This window comes from Lagopus leucura, unplaced genomic scaffold (assembly GCF_019238085.1).
Source record: "Lagopus leucura isolate 7727_CA_CO unplaced genomic scaffold, USGS_WTPT01 Super-Scaffold_100009, whole genome shotgun sequence".
NCBI lineage: Eukaryota > Metazoa > Chordata > Aves > Galliformes > Phasianidae > Lagopus > Lagopus leucura.
In genome coordinates this window covers 29,001,155-29,017,651 of record NW_024962266.1, presented here as the reverse complement: position 1 = coordinate 29,017,651, position 16,497 = coordinate 29,001,155, and the positions used below count along the sequence as shown (strand labels likewise).

The 16,497-nt window shown below is 51.5% G+C and overlaps 2 protein-coding genes and 1 long non-coding RNA gene across 4 annotated transcripts in view; 1 reads left to right on the top strand and 2 right to left on the bottom strand.

The window, feature by feature from the left end:
• SLC44A5 (solute carrier family 44 member 5) overlaps positions 1–309 on the top strand; it is a 75,233-nt gene extending 74,924 nt beyond the window's left edge. Inside the window, exon 23 of the transcript XR_006179480.1 lies at positions 224–309. The gene's annotated coding sequence lies outside the window, so the exon portion shown is untranslated. The remainder of the gene's footprint in view (positions 1–223) is intronic.
• Positions 1–5,876, bottom strand: part of LHX8 (LIM homeobox 8) — an 11,416-nt gene extending 5,540 nt beyond the window's left edge. The window contains exons 1-5 of one of the 2 annotated variants that reach the window (XM_042874102.1): positions 5,771–5,876; positions 5,286–5,459; positions 4,848–5,006; positions 1,821–1,942; positions 202–422 (exon numbers count right to left, since the gene is read on the bottom strand). In XM_042874102.1, coding sequence (XP_042730036.1) covers positions 202–422; positions 1,821–1,942; positions 4,848–5,006; positions 5,286–5,366 — 583 coding nt within the window. In that variant the 5' untranslated portion in view covers positions 5,367–5,459; positions 5,771–5,876. Of the gene's footprint in view, positions 1–201; positions 423–1,820; positions 1,943–4,847; positions 5,007–5,285; positions 5,460–5,653 lie in introns of both variants that reach the window. The other variant, XM_042874103.1, reaches the window with a different exon arrangement.
• Positions 5,877–8,538: 2,662 nt separating this feature from the next.
• On the bottom strand, positions 8,539–10,062 carry LOC122181434. The gene is made up of 3 exons (XR_006179433.1): positions 9,802–10,062; positions 9,120–9,250; positions 8,539–8,713 (listed from the first exon to the last, which is right to left on the bottom strand). It is a non-coding gene; the product is annotated as an uncharacterized LOC122181434 (long non-coding RNA).
• Positions 10,063–16,497: the final 6,435 nt, after the last annotated feature.

Here is a 16,497-nt window from a genome sequence, read left to right as displayed (position 1 = left end):
TCTCTCTCTCTCTCTCTCTCTCTCTCTCTCTCTCTCTCTCTCTCTCTAAACATTAAGTAATTTGCACATTATTTTAATTCAAGAACCTGTGCTTCCAGCCTTAGTAAAGCTGGATAATTAGCTCTTTTAAGATGGAAGATGAAGTAAAACCCAACAGTTTAATTAAAACTAACCACAAACAGTTCTTAAAAGCAGCGTTACCGTTTTCAACTTCTCTTTTCAGATTGTCCAACATGCAGTCATAATGTACTCTACAAAGGACTTTCTCTTCAACCAAAGCAAACTCCTCTCCGGTAGAAAGCTGTCTTTTGCAGGAGAAGCAGGCGAAACACGCCAAGTGGTACACATTTCCCTTAGCCCTTCGGACCCAGTCTGTGGAATGAATGTGCCTCCCACAGCGGGAGCAGCGCGTGCCGTACCGCCTGCAAACAACGAAGGCCAACAGAAGGCTGGAGTCAGATGCTAGCCAACCCAGGCTCAATGGTTGCTCCAGCAAGGTTAGCAGAAAGTGGATGTGGAAGCACAGCTGAAATCCACAGCAAGAAGACTGACCACACAGAGCCAGAGGACCACGTAACCGTGCTTCTACAACAATAAAATCAGCAAGGTCGCATCTGATAACTCAAGGCAAGATCTCCACTGACCTATAAAAGTTAATAATTTACTTAAGGCAAAGAGCAACATTAAAGCATTTAAACTGCTATGTGAACTCACAAATCTCGCCCTTCCTTTTATGAAAGTCATCTCTGTAAAGTTGTGGGTGGGAGATCGGAACAGCTGGCTTCGTGCTCGAAATTCCCCCGGTTATTCAAACACGTTTCACTATACAGGCAGCCCAGGTTACTTAGCTACAGCAGCCTTCACTGTTCATTGTCCCCTTCTGCTGAAGGGGAGAGAGCCTGCACCTCCTTTTTTTCCTTAGTTATCATCACATTTATGATTTTATCATCTTCAATAGAAGTTCAAAGACAGGCAAATACTTACAGTGTTACTGTATAACGTTGTTCTTTCGAGAGGAAACTGACAGCCAGGTTATGTTGGATTACGTAAATGAACATAACTTTGTTTTTCCTCCCCCAAAGTTCACCATCCTCAGCCTCAGCTGACAATAATCCACTCTCTGTACAGATGTGAATCCCATAAATATTTTGCCTGAGGAAAGTACTAGTGATCACAGCAAATTTTATTCCTGCTTTCTGCACTGAAGATTCTCTTATCTTGAGCACTGAGGCCATAAGTGTCTTTCTATGCCACTCAGAATTAATAATATTCTCCCTTATGCAATTAGATCCTAATATTAAGAATGCCTCATGTTCTAAATCAAATTGATCCTAGAAAGGTGTAGCTGCTGAAATCCTTTTTAAAGGTTAAAAGACTGACTTGGAGTTAATAACAGCATGTGGTATCCTAAGTCTCATACCCAAGTGCTAGTCTGAGCAGAAAATCATCTCAGCTTGGCCTTGTCATCTTAGTCAGCATTACACTAAGAACGATTCTTTGCACATAAACTAAATTTACTGTTATTTTGATAGACTTTGACTAACACCCACCCTCCCCTCGTGTCCATAGAGGTGAGTGACTAGAAATTCAATAGCTGGCACAGATTAAGTAAGAGGTTTGTTATGTAGTTGCATCAGACAGGTGTGGGGCTTCCAGGTCCCTCTGCCATAAATAGCCATTTAATTGCTTACAAAGTGATAAACTATATGCATGTCAATAAGCGAGCAGTGAGAACCTAAGCACCCATTTTATTTACAGACTAAGCAAAACAAGCAAGCGTGAAATTTTGTTAAATAAAATGCTACTGCTGCATGGCATACCTGAAATAATCAAGTTTGCAGAAGATATCCTTATCTTTGATGTAGCAGCTGGTGTGCCTGCCGAGGGACGTTCTGCAAACACTGCACGAGAGACAGCGAACGTGCCAGCAGAGGTCGTTCACCTGCAAGAACACCGAAAGAAAAGAAAAGTACTCCTCAGAGCTTGCGCTGCCAGCATGCATACTTGGTACTTACAAAAACTATTTTTTTTTTCATGCAACCAGAAAAAGGCAGAAATGACATGTGCTATGATTCACGGAAAATAAATCCTCAAGGCAAATCTGCCTATAGAACCGCATGTGTTAGGGGCTAATGAATGTGACAAAAGTCTTCAAAATAAGCTTTCATGGCTTTGTAATTCAAAGCACAGGAAGAGGAAGCAGGAGATCCAAGTTCCACATGGATATTTGGTGCCTGGCTCTGTCCTCACATTATTGGGTTAACAGAGCAAGTTCTGGCATCACCTTACTGCTAACTTGCACTCTGATTTCCTAACCTGCAAAATCTGTCTACAATGAACAAAATCTGCAAAGTGATTTGAAGTTTTACAGTGCAAACACTGAAGAAAAAAAGCAAAACAGTCTGTCAAGTAGAAACACAACATGAGCTGCATCTTACCAGACGGCTGGTAAGCACAGCTGGTAAACGGAGTGGGAGCTCTGAAACATCAGTGGTTGTTTTACAGCTAATTCAAAAATTGTTTAAAATATAATATCCATAGTGCAATTACAGCCTGGAAAGCAGCAGCAAATCAGGGGCTTTGAGAAGTCATGGGTAAATTTTGGGCAAATAAGTTACCCAGAATTTTCATTTCTTCATTCTTATAAAGATAATTCTTCATTGTGCAGACATTCTGCACCACCCATCAGACAAATCATTTCATTTGAAAATCCAGTACTCCCAATGACCAAAAAAATTAAGTGATAACCCCATGGATAATTCTGTATCATACAGGAGAACTTCTGTGATCCAAACAATGTCAACGGGAAAACTTATGTGAACCAAACAATAAACAAGTTTGCATGTGTACTATTTCCTTTAAAAACTTGCACACCGATTTTCCATCCCATAGGGAACAGCAGGTTTGCCAGCCCTTACATGAGGAATGGCAAAGCAGGGATCTGCGTGAGCCGGGATGTGCCTTCCGTAAGAGCGCTGCCAGACAAGACACAGAGAAAGCGCGATGCTGGCTGACGGGTCAGGCTGAGGCAGACCATTGCAGTCATCCTTCATGTAATACTGCAGCTCGCAGTCACCCGGTGCTCTCCCAAGATCTATCCTCGTTGGCAGCCATAGTTTCACATACTGACAAATTTGCACCACAGTATAACGTGAAATCGTTGATAACAGCTGTCACCAAATCAATCCTCTCAACTATTTTGTTAGATGGGCACAGTGCAGGCGAAAAGGATGGCAGCACCAGGGCCGGTTGAGCGCGCTCCACAGCAGGGCTGCCAGGGGATCAGCTCCCCCCGCCCAGCAGGCAGCCGCGCACCGCTCTGCACGGAGCCCCACGCACGGACCACTCGGCACAGGCTCTTCCACAGAGCTTTGTCACACAGCTGACGTGATGCCACCCACCTGCCTTTATCATTGTACGGGGCTGAATTTAGGAGACCTAACTGCTGCACATCAGTAAGACGTCTCCCGGTTGTCTTTCCCTATCTATACAGAAAGGAATGATGTTTAAGTTGAAGTCAAAATAGTCATTTGGGGATCTTTTGCTCTGAGCTGCATTTACACAACTTCTCAAAGAGCAGATAGCAACATTCAGGAGATGAGCAAGCAGGATGCCGCTGGAGTTCACAGAACCAGAAGCAATTTTCTGTCATCCCTGCTCCGTTATCCTGCTCCGAGTGCAAACGCACATACAAAGGTACGCACATACAAAGGTGTCCGGGTTTAACGGAACAAAAGGCATGCGGAAGCTCTCCACGACCTGCGCATACCCTGCTTTAAATGAGTGCCGACCTGGCATACGCATTCCTTTGACCTCCTCGTTACAACTGGACTCTAAAGAAAATTACCTAAAAAAAAGAACATTCACATTTTCGGTGATGCTACAGACTTCCACTTTGCAGGATATATTATGAATTCAGTCTGCATCTGTTGGAATCGAGCGACCTAAAGCACAACTTTCTAATCTCACTTCTGAAAGGACAGAAGGCAGGACTCTGACCCAGCATAACTTCAGTGGCTGCAATCCAGATGGAAAATTGCCACCTTCGAACTGCCTTGACATCTTATATTCAAAGCCACACTTTTGTTAAATAATCATGCTTAGTCCTGAATGCTAAAACTAGCAAAAACACTTTTCAATCATGCCAACTTCTCAGAAATTACTAGAACCCCTTTTCGAAGGAATACATAGTTTCCACCTTCTGAATAGGCGCTGCTTTCCTTTCGGATTCACAGCATCGCACCGAGTTCTTTAAGCTAACAGCGAACGGGTCAGTGCTACCAACTGCTTTATCAGGAGCATACAGCACAACCAACACGTTACCCACACCAGCGTTCCTTCTCACTCCCTTATGAAACACGAGAAGGATACGCAGCCCTAAAGCAGGAGAGCGTCCTCACAACACAGGTATTGCTTCAGATCTCCTGTGAGGCCCGAATCTCACAGACGCACGCTTCAGAGCTTTGAAAACGTCCGATTCTGCAGTAATTCTACTCATCTCTGCAAGTCGAAGAACAGGCTCAGATGTTACGGATGCCGACTGCGCAGCAACGGCGATGAAGGAAAGCGGACGAGAAGCATGCGATAGAAAGGGCAGGACTCCTCAGAGCTCGGCCGTCCGCCCGCAGCGCCATCGCGTTTTGCCACCGCACTCAAATCGGCCGTCAGATGCGCAGGACGCGGCACGGCTGCGAGACGCCGGAGCCCCGCAGCCCGGCTCGGCCCTCCCCTCCCCGCACGTCGCGGTGCCCGCCGCGGCGCTCCGCCCTCCCCGCGGTTCTCGGGGTGCGGGACCGATACGGCCGCCTCGGCGGTGGAGAGGCGCGGGGCCGGCGGGACGCGCTTACCTTCAGCAGGTACTTGTCCACGATCTCCAGGCCGCAGCTGCTGCACACGCACTTGCTGGGGGCGCAGCCGGAGCCAGAGGCCATGGACCGCGGCGAGGAGGAGGGCGACAGGGCGGCGGAGGAAGAGCAGGAGTCCTCGTCTGCCGCCGCGGGGCTCTCCTGCGGGGAGCGCACAGAGAGCTCTATGAGCGCGATCCGCCGCCGGCCTCACGCAGAAGCGGGGAACGCCGCGGGGAGCCCCGCCCGGCCCGACCCGTTCGACCGCGAGCACCTGCGGGGCCGCGCCGAAGCCCCACGGGTGGGTCACGGCGGGAGCCGGAGCTCGTCCGCCGAGCGGAGGCCGAGGGACCCGAGCGGGGAGAGACGGAACCGCCGGCGGCCGCGGAGCACACAGCCCGGGTCCCGTCCCGCACCGGGCAGCGGCGCGCGTCCGCTCACCTTCTCCGAGGGGCCGCCGAGCGCGGGCAGGTCCTTATCCTCCAGCCTGCACACGAACATCGGGTCGCTCTTCCAATACATGGCCCGGCCCTACCGCATACCAGCTCCGCGAAGGGCGGCGGAGCGCCACGAGGCTGCTCCGGGAACCTCGCTCTGAGCCTCTGCCCTCGGCGCCTGCCAGAAAAAAGTTTTGTGTGTGAGGGGGTGGGCCGTGCCGCGCGAGGACGGCCTTCCGCGCCTGCCTGCTCTGCCCTCCCGCGCAGAACCCGCCTCCGAGCGCTGCGGCGGCAGCGAACCCGCACCGGAGCTGTTAGACAGCAAAGAGCACCGTCAAGGAAAAAAGAAAAAACCCAAAGGACACCACATACTCCTCCTCTTTCCCCCCTCCTTCCCTCCCCGTTTATCTTCGTCGTTTGTCACAGCTTCTCCGCCTCCAGCCCCCCGAGACTAAACAAAAATTCGAGCTGCATCTCCCTCCACATCACCGAAGGAACGCAGCGGTGCGGGTGCACCGAGCCTCTCTTCCTGCACGCGCACTCTTTAATCTCCGAGCCCCTCAGCTGAGCACAGCTCTGCGGCTCACGCACTCCAAGCGCCGTCTGCGCCGTGTTCGCGCGTGCCTACGCCGCCCGGATTCCATTATGAAACCTTTCTCGTTAAGCTAAAGAAGGAACACCTGAGGTGACCAAAGGCCGTTGTTCTGAATTCAGCCTGTTGCTAATTATCACCGGTGTGTTCGTCTGCGCTGCATTTGGAGGCTGCTCGGGGCCGACCGCCCGCAGCACTCCCAAAAACCCGGCCGCGTCCCCTAACGGAGGGGCTCCCTGTGTTACTTGCGCGTTTTTACTACGATTACAAACGCTCCTCCCAGAGTTTTCCCGACTACTGCCGCGCTCGGGACGGTGCAGAACGAGCAGCCCACCCGCCGCAGATGGCGGCGATAGCCGCGGACTGCTGCTCCGCGAGTGCTGAGCCGGGCAGGTGACGCTAATTAAACCTGCCGTTACATCCCCGTCCTGTACACCTCTCTTTGTGAGCTTACTCCGATGACAGATGGTGAATTTTCTACAAGGCAAACGGAGAGAGCTGCCGCTATGCGGTAGCGCTCTGAGTTTGAGAAGAGGGAATTTTCAGTTTTTGAGGCGCTGTAAGAAAGGATGAACCCCATACTCCTCACTCCCCTTTCGCCTTTCTTTCGGGTTTGGGGCCCTGTCTACGAGACTGGGACGGAGCCCCACGTACCGCTGCACCCCGCTCGCTTGCGCGGCGTTCTAACCCCTCGGCCCGGAAAGAATCTCACTTAAATCACCCTTAGGACCCCAACAGCTGCCGCCCAGTAACGTAGCCGGGACGCTGGGGGACGCGGTGCTTCTCTCTAAGTGCAGCGAAGTTCGGGACGGCGCGGTGGAAGCCGTCCGGCCGCGGTGGGCAGCGGGAGCGCTGCGTCCCGCCGTGCCCCCCTCCCCCCCCCCCCGTGCTCCCCGCCCCAGGGGAACTCTGCGCCCCGACGGGCGGGGCGGTCCGGAGCGCCTCCGATCCCCGAGCGGTCCCGCGGCCCTCCGCGCACACCTAGGAGCGGCTTTCGGGCGTCTCCCCGCCCGGGTACCTGCACGCCCACGGCGCCGAGCGGATCGCGGAGGGGAGGGAAAGGCTACGGCCCCCATCGTCGAAACGCGGCCGGGAGTGCCGCTGCAGGAGGCAAGCGGCGGAGAATCTCTCTCCGTCCGTCCTGACCGCCTGACCTTCCCCGTCAGATAAATCCCGAGGCACGGCACGAGAGCTATCGCCTGTTCCAGATGGCACCGCGGAAAAGCGGCACCTGCCCTGGGGGTCGCCAGAGAGATGCGACGTGGAGGAACCAGAGGCAGAGAGCCGTGGAGGAGGCCGGGGGCCCCTGCAGCGCCCTTCGTTGCGCCTTCGATGCTTTCCCCTCGGTACTAACGAGTTTACTGCGCAGTGTTGGCGTGCGCTTCACGAAAGGCTGCGTTTTGGATTTCTGTGAAGCAGCGCCTTCCTGCACGCGCACCTTTAATCTCTGATAAACACAGCGTCAGGAGCCAACAAAATCCTTTCGCGCGTTGTTTCCCGCAGCGATAGCAAAACGCGCAGCAGTAATTCATAAGATGTGTGCTGGAGGAAGGAAAAAAAAACGCACGGGAGATTTATCGGTGTTTCTTCTCGTTCTCGGTGCACGCGGCCGCGATTGCACCGCGCCCCTCAGCCCGTCCCGCGCGGCTCCCCGCGGCCCCACCCGCGCTCTGCTCCGTTCCCGCGGCCGCGTCGTTCCCGCGCGGCGCTCTGGGTCCGGCCGGGGCCGATCCCGCGGCCAGGAGATCGGCGGCCCCAGGGACGCGAAGCCACCGAAGGACGCGAAGACGACGCGCCTCGGGACCTCAGGCGGAGACAGTGAAGCTCGGCTACTTCCTCAAAGTCCTGTCTAAACTTCTTCGCTTCGGTTACCCGCTCTCGGAATATTAGTAAGTATCGCTAGCGTAGCATCGTTTTTGAGGAGGTGAAAGCAGGCGGCCGCACAGAACTTAGTGGCAGGGAGCAGCGGGCCGAGGGGAGCGGAGCTGCCGGGGGCGGTCTGGGAGGGCCCGTGCTCGGCCTCGTCCCGTCGGGACTGAGAGCGCTGCGGAGAACCCGGGTGGGAGCGCGGAGTTCCGTGCGCGGAGGACCCTCCGATGGGGGACCTCGTCTGTTCCTCTGAGAAGTAATGCAAGGACAGATGGAGGAAATGCTAATCATCTGCGCGCAGGTGAGATCTTTTAAATACGTGACGGCAGGGCACGGGGCTGAGCGCGGACAGCAAGAGTTGTAACGAGAGGGTGTTGGCACTGGGCTTCTCGAGCAAAAAAAGCACAGCGGAGCACTGCGTGCGGCGGGACGCCTGTCTCGGAAGGGAGCTCCAGCAAAACGTATTCACAGCGAAAACGAACGGGCTGCTGAGAAATTAAACGTGGCACCGCGGTCTGTTTGCAAAAAGCTGACACCGACACCAAACTGTGGACAATCTGAGCTGCCGCTTCCGATTGCCCTGCCGGGCTCGGCCCGCTGTCGTCGCCTACCGCTCTGGGTGTCCTCGGAACAACGGCCGAAGGCTCTGGCCCACCCGCGCCTCCGCCACAGCCGGACCCGGGGAGGTGCGGCAGGTTTGGACTGAGCGCGGGGCTGCGGAGGCGAGCGGCGCTCCGCTCGCGGTGTTTCACATCGCTGCCGAGGGGAACGCGGTCCGCCCTGCGGGATGGAAATGAGCTTCCTCTGCGCAGCCCCGTCTCGCACCCTCACCTCCCCGCTTGTTTATGTCCCGCGGGGGTCCCCGCGCCCCCCGAGGCAAGGCGAGGACCGCCAGCAGACGCTGCCGTGAATCCGTGCGGTCCGCTCTTTGTGCAGCCCAGGTCCACGCGGTCCCTTTCTTGGCCAGCAAGCTGTCTGGAAAGGAGAGATGGGTTAAAATGCGAAACTGATAACTGTGGGGACAACATTGACTTCCATGCACGTTGCCTTTCCTGTCTCAGGCATTCTCTTTCTCATGCTTTAACATTTGCCCACCTATGGGTATCTGGAGGCTTTTCATCTCTAGGTCTCAGCATCCTGATCTCGGGGGGATGGGGATGGGGGGGATGGATTGGCAGCGGCTCTGTGGCGGAAGTCAGGCAACGAAGTGAAGCCAGCACACTTGGGCTTTCTCTTTGTGAGTTCTCACTCTCCCTGGCTCCAGCCTCTGGTGAAAGCTGCAGAGTTTGGACTACTCCTGAATTTCTGTTTCTGGACTGGGTTAGCAAGAAGTAAACCAATCGAGTCAGTCTCTTACCCGTAACTTGTTTTCCATACCTGTGTAACGCACTTTCCTTGGGCAGGGCCGTTTGTCTCCAGCTCTTGGGTCCAGCATTTTCTGTATCTTTTGCTCATGACTATTCCAGCATGGAGCTCTGTGTCTCTTGGTTGGGAATGGCCAGATGGGTCTGAGGGAAAAGTTTCTGTGTCCGACTTGGATGTGTGAGACAGCGGCTCCCTCGCCAAAGTTCAGAACCTCACACAATGTACGTTTTTATTCTTTACTTTGCAGGAGGTGTAAGGGCAGAGGAGGCAAAGGACAAGTAGGGTGTTAGTGGGATACAGCCCTGCATTTTTTAAGGGCAGTGGCCCTTGCACTGCAGGAGGAAGTGCAGAGTCATTTCAGCGCCCTAGAGAATAAGGGCAGTAATGTTGCCCTTTTTACTCTTTGTTGCACTTCTTGGTCCCTGCACTGTGAACAGGTATGTGAAACTTGTTCGAGTGGAGTGCTGTGTCTACGTGTTCCTGACGCTTTGGTGAAAACTTTACATAGAAGTTGACTTTTCGAGTTTGTAAACATCTGTGCTAGTTGTACCATACTGTCATGCAGACAGAGAAAGTGTTGTGGACAGACGAAAATAAAGCAGCAGTCGAATGTTATGAAAGAGCATTTTGCCCTTAGCAGAACCAACACGGAAAGCATCGACTATGTTCAGAAATACACGGCTACAAAACTTACTGCCTGCTTTCCGTTGTAGGAACGTCCTCTTCTCTAAGAGCGCAGTAACTCCACGCTGAAGGGCCCGAAACGTTTCCCTGGGCTGTCGGATCTGCCCGCTTAATTCCTTTCACTTTTGTTTACGCGCTGAATAAACACTGCTCTGTGGCAGCAGACCTGAGCCGTCAGATGGAATCGGGGGGCGGCGGGGGGCCGCCGCAGCGTCTCGCGCAGCAGCTTCAGTCACCGTCGGTGAGGACAAAGCGCTCTTTTTTTTTTCCGCCGGGCGCCTTTTGCCGGGCCGCGGAGGGGCGGCCGCGTCGTCCCTTCCCCGCCCCGGCCTCTGCGGAACGTCCGAAGGAGGACGGGTTCGGTCCGCCGACCCGAGCCGCCGCTCCTCGCCGCAGGCGCGCGGTGACCGGCCGGAGGGGAGCGCGGGGCTCCGCGGCTGCGCTCCGTTCTTCGCCGTCGGGCTGCCCCGGCCCCGCGGGTCGCGCCGCGCTCTGCGCACGAGTTGGCAGCGGCCGCCGCGGGCGGAGGCTGGAGGGAAAGAGCACTGAAACAATTGAGATGGCAAAGAAAAACATTTGGAGACGAGGCTGTTGAAGCGAAACTTCCCGGTGGCTCCGAGATCGAGCCGTCGGGCGAGAGAGGGCGTGGGGAGGGCGGTGCGGGACGGTCCCGGGCTCCCCCGGCGCCGAGGACCGGGGTCGGTGCTTCCAGCCTCCGGGAGCTCCCAGGGCGGCGGGACCCGGACTGCGGCTTTCCGACAGGCGAACGCCCCCCTGTAACAGCTCCCAGAAAGGAGAGGTCCTAGAGTGAGCACAGGGGCAAATACAAATTACGGGCAGGAGAATAGGGTCTGCGGGTCTCCTCGCGTGAGCTCGCTTGCAGAGCAGGCGCCTGCCTTTGTCTTTCACAGGACCTTCCTTCATCTGAGTCGTACCACCGAATGCCAAGCGCAACTCAGGGCAGGAATCGGAAGTTACTCGTTTCAACGAATGAAAGCTTCCCTCCCTTACACGCCAACAAATGCTTTTCAGAGAAAAGCTACATTTGCTGCCTTGGGATGACATCCCTTCTCTTTCCAACGTTGAAGGCCGTGCTTTGGCAAGCAGCATGCACGGTGTGATCCTTAGTCCCATCTTCTCACACGTACCATACTCTGAGCACAACAGAACTCTTGAAGTGTGCTTGCTTTTGCTTGACATTTAGTCAGGGATTTCTAAGTTGCTAATTATTCACAGATTTCATCTTTTATTTTTTTTTTTTTCCCTGGAGCTCAACTGCAGATGTTCGGGGGGCTTTGCCTCAAGTAATGCTTAGCTTGGTAGAAAACAGGAATCAGGTAACTGTGTTACCTCTGAGGCTGAGAAAGGCTCTCAGACTTTGTGTTGGGACTTTCTGGTGAGGTGTCGCTACAAGGAACTCTTCCTTGCCGTGTGAATTAAAGGACAGATTCATTTCTTTTCACAATGTAGGCTTTCATAATTTTCCCCAGCTAGTTTCTTACTTTGTAGACTGATAAAGTGCTCACTATGCGAATTAAAATGAAAACGGCTGTCAAAAGAAGCACATTTGGGCATCCCTAGCTGGAGGTGTTCTGTTTACTGAATTGTCAAGCTGGGAAGGAAGCTCATGGAAAAGGTGATTAATTTGTACCAGATCTGAAAACCACAGAGGATCTCCAGATCCCAGTTTCCTACCCACAGGTTACAGTTGCCAGAATATTTGCAAATATGTATGAACAAGAAATCAAGGCTCACACAAGATTTATAATTTTGTGACCAGTACGTACAAAGTGCTACTGCAATCCTCTGAAATAAATTTATTTTGAAAGTGCAGCTGCAGGTGTTCAGTTGGTGTCCTAAGCAGAAATAAGGGACCTCATTGCTCTTTTATCTAACCCTTGACTGACATGTGATAGGGGAAATGGGGGAAATTTTACTTAGTGCCAGTGTGATGTTGCTGTAGAGGAGAATTAAATGTGCAGATAGTGTTTCAGCCCAGACATTTACTTTTGTTGAATTCTGTGCTTGGAATTAGACAGGTACTTCTGTGCAGAGGGCATGGTATGGGAAATGTCAGCTAGGTTTAACACAGTCCTTTTGTTCACCTGCTTGTTTGTAGAAGTTTTCTGAGATCGAATATTCATTTACACAAAAGCACACTGCTCAGTGCCTCGTGCATCTGTGAGCACACTGCAGCTCTGACGTTGAGGGATCTGGATCCAGCCCTATTCGTGATGTGACCAGCAGGACCTCTGGCTATTCTGCTACTGAAAGAAGAGTTTTACAGAGCATAAGTTATAGAAAAAGTTGCAGAACAGATTGATAACTTACAGTGCATTTTACTTTGCATGCATTACCTTAAATTCATTGCTCACATACATGTTGTTGCAGGAGTTGTCCTCACTGCTCTGCACAGAACCGTCTGCTTTGCAGGGCCCAACAGCCATCGCGCTCTCACGTTATGCTCTCAATATGCCTTGAGCCCCACAGTGAAAGTTTGACAAAAGATAGCGTTTTACTGATAACCTAATAGCCTTTTCATTACTTCCATTTGGGTTATGAGGAGAAGAGAGGGGAAGAGGGAATCACTGGAGATCTCAAAGGCAACTGTTTCAAGCACTGCCAATAAACATTCAAAAATGAGTCAGCTCTGGCTGGTTACCTAGACAAGACTGTAACACAAAGCAGCACTTCACTGTCTCACGTTTTGCTGTTCTTTAATACCATCTGAATGTTGATGCTTGAGCAGAAGAAGAACTATTTATCTAATTTTTGAGGAGAGAGGAAATTATGGGATGAAAGAAAACTTAGAATTGGTGGAGTGCTGACGTGCAGTTAGGGTTATACAGCTTGCAATATTGCTGCCATTCTGCTGCCGTGTTGTGCACACTCAGATACTTAGATCATCAGCAGATGGCCCCTGATAGCATTCAGTGGCAAGGTTACAAAATGGAAAACTCGGTGGGTCTGTGCTCGGCACACCATGGCAGAGGAACGTGGAACTGTAGACTTCATATTGTCCTGCTCTTAACTGCTGAAGGGTCCCAGAATGTAGAGCCCAGCCAGGGCTGAAGTTCACGGTCAAGTGGAAAGACGAGTGTGTGAAAGCTGATCTGCCCTGCGCGGCTCACACCAGCCATGCTCTTGCCAAGGTCTATTTGCTTTTGCCTCCCACGTGGCTGTGAGCAGAGAGGGGAGATTCTATTTTACTGTTTATGCTCTGCAGTGGTTTTTGCTATGTATCCACTCCTGCTTTGCACTGTTATTTTGGGAGCCTGGGTTTCCTGGTAAGACAAGATCATGGTTCAGAAGTAGAAATTACATTTACCCTGTCTTTGCTGCATCCCATCTGGTGTATCTGCAGTTCACGCTGGGACTTGGGGGATTTTCATGAAGGTGACTGATCATACCCCAAATCATGTTTTCATGTAGGAACAGGCCAGGGCATATGGTGCTCCTTTATGTCTCCGTGGCAATGTAAATTGTGGCATGCAGGATCCCATAGCAAGCATCTCAGCTCAATCTCTGCAGAGGCACAACAGGAGAACATACGGATTCTATTCAGTGCTAGAAGTTACAAAGGTGTTGTGTGGCTATGGTAGCTATAAGTAGATGTTTTGTACAAGAAGAATGGTGTTTGACCAAGCATCTCTTATACTGATAGATGAACAAAGGTGAAATAATGAAGGACTCCTTCCCATGATAAATGAATAATGAAGTAGGTTTAGAATGACTGGTGCAGCAGATACATGAAATGATCGAACGTGTCGTGCCTCCTAACCACAAATACATCTCCTAGAACAGCTGGAGGCACCAGTTAGGACTCATCCTTCCAGCAAGATGCGACTGGTCCAGTCCATAGCAACACTTCTTGAGTGGATACAGCTCACTGGTATGCTTGCCAAGATGACAAACAAGGTACTGTGCTCTCTGCCTGCTGTCCTGCATATCATTAGGAGCTCTCCCTGCAATGCTTCTTGATTTATGCCATCATTGGCCATCTGAAGTGTGGAGGTTAATTTTGGCTGCTTCTTTGGTGCATCCCTGTGTAGTGGCCTTTGCTGTTTGGTGTTCAGCTCTCAGACTGGCTGAAGATCAGTGGCTACGTGGCAGGTTGCCTTTCTCAGGTTTCCTCCCTTGCATGTGCACTGCGTGCAGCTGCAGGCTCAGCTCTTGTTAGGCTGCAGGAGCAGCCCCGCTGCGTGGGTTCATGTGTGCTTGCTCAGGGTGACAGGCTTATCATGCTGGGGAAGAAGCTGGGCGCCACTCAGGAAAAGGCCAGGTGAGAGGAGAAACACATGAACCACACCTCGTGGTGTGAAGGCACTCGGACCATCCAGCAGACCCTCTGCTCCACGCTAAGTTTCCCTTCTGCTTTGTAGCAGGGGCATGGCTTCTAGGCCAGGACTCGCACTGTGACTGGCAGCAGACATGTGGACGTGTGTAGGCAGTTACACCGCCCTGGATACAAGTGCAGGTGGGGCTAATCTCAAGCCTAACAAAGATTCAGAGCCTCCAACTTCTAGCTGTTGTGCACACATTTAATTTATCTCCGCTGGAGTTTGTGGGGACTCTGCTCTGCATCTTTCTCAGCTCATGGCAGAGAAAATGTCTTATCTGGATGTAGCAATTTTATCTGGATGTGGTTTTTTATCTGGATGTAGCAATTCATGATTAGGATTTGAAGAGAGGACTTACAACAGCTTGGCTGAGTTTTACATACTTATTTTACACTGTCGGCAAAACAGATCAAAGTGGGATGAGCAGCTATAATTTGCTGTCACTAATTATCTGATTAAAACCTCAAACACAATAACTTTTTTATTTGAGTTCAAAAATATGTATTTAGAAAGAGGTGTGTAGAAGAAACATAATTTATTCTCAGAATCATCCTTAAAAAGCAACATTCCATATATTCCTGGATCCTGCTTTCTCTGTAGGTGGGGTCACTGGAGGTGTTCTGCTCAGTGAATCTAGCACTGCCTTTCTAGTGCTTCTTTCCTGCTGCCTTTCAGAATTTGTAGAGATGTATTTTTTACTGAAAGTGACAACTAGAACAAAGGAAGTATGTTTTCAGTGATCTGACTTGGCAAACAGACTGTTTTTATCCCTTGTGTTTAAGTACCACCTGTGTTATGGTGATAAGAACAGTTAAGGAAGAACAGCTGCTCTGCAAGTGTACCTTCATGATTTTGCTGACCACAAAATCTCTCATTTTGCCACGGGGAATGTAGCAGGTAATTCCTTCCACATCGCTTGCTGAGAACCACTATGTATTGGCAACAGCAAATTAATCCTTTTAAAGATCAGTTGAGATAGATGCTCTCACAAAGTGCATTAGTCTTTGGGTAGGTTCATGTAAGGATGTGCAAGGAGACTCCATTCGCCTTGGCCCGATAGAGGGGTGAGCTTTTATAATTTCCGTGATCATCTGAAGCACAGAATTCCTGCACTGAGCGACGGTGGGCCACACTGGTGCAAGATTTGTCTGTCTGCAAATCGCCTTCTGTTCTTTTAGAAGAGACGTGATATTCAGGCGGAAGCACAAGCTAATGGTTGTAAAGCAAAATGCTTCAAAGATGACCAAGAAGGAAGAAGAAAACAGAATTAGTCCAGCTTAGTGAACAGAAGTCGTGCTTTAAATATGTGCTGGCTTACATACGTGTGTGCTTCCTTCCATTTAAATTCCCACGTCAAAACAGATTCTTTAGGGAAGCGCTGGAAGAGCAGTGTATCCAGTTAAGGGGTGTAATATCTTCCTCTGCAAAAGGGCACTGGAGGAAGAGGTTATTTTAAGGTTATATGCATACAGTTTGCAGTGCTAACAAACATTCCTATGGATAGATTGTGTAAACACTCATATATTTAAGGGCAGGCTTCATGTCAGCTTTTCATGGTACATCCAAGCTCTGCCTTGCAATCTGTAACCATGGATCCCATCAGCGGTGCCTTTGCTGCTCGTGTAGAAGTTCAACTATCCGCAGTGTGCATCTGAAAGATGTAATTTAGGCCCAGGTTGGCCCTGTGTGAGGTTTATCCTGCTCTGGGTAAAGACAATGGATCTATTGACTTAAATGGGGACGAGCCCGGGCCCACTGCCTTTGGCATAGGACATTGTCTAGGCTAGCAGGTCCCTGTGTAAATAGCTTGCAGAACCTTTGATGGCTGCTTCTGATGCTCAGCCACTTGCCTCACATGTAGGCAAGTTATTCGGCGACGGGAGCTTTGGCACAGTATCCAGTTCCAGAGTTCCGAATGGAAAACACGCTCTCATGCCCGAGGCGCGCTGCAGCCGGCTGTGCAGAGCTCTGCACCACGCTGCCCTGCCTGCTGCTTGGGGCTCTGTGCAGGAGCTGCTTGGGGCTCTGTGGGGCAGCAGCCCCTCCTGCAGCGCTGCCCGGCTGGGCGCCCGCAGAGACCTGTGGCCATGGCGAGCCAAAGCCGGCTGCTGCCAGGGAACGCTGCGCCACAGATCTTCACTTCTGCAGTTTTTACAGGGGGTGTAAAGCGCTGTTCTGCAGGAAAACTTGCCTGTTTTACTTGGCGAGGCCAAGCTCGGGCTTGAGGACATTTTGAGGCTCTTTGACTCGCTCTGTACGGAGCAGACCGGTTTGGAGTTCAACTACACCTCCCGAATTGGAGTCACGGCGATTCAATTGACTGCATTGTCAGATTGTTTATATTCCTCTTAGTATTAAATCTTTCA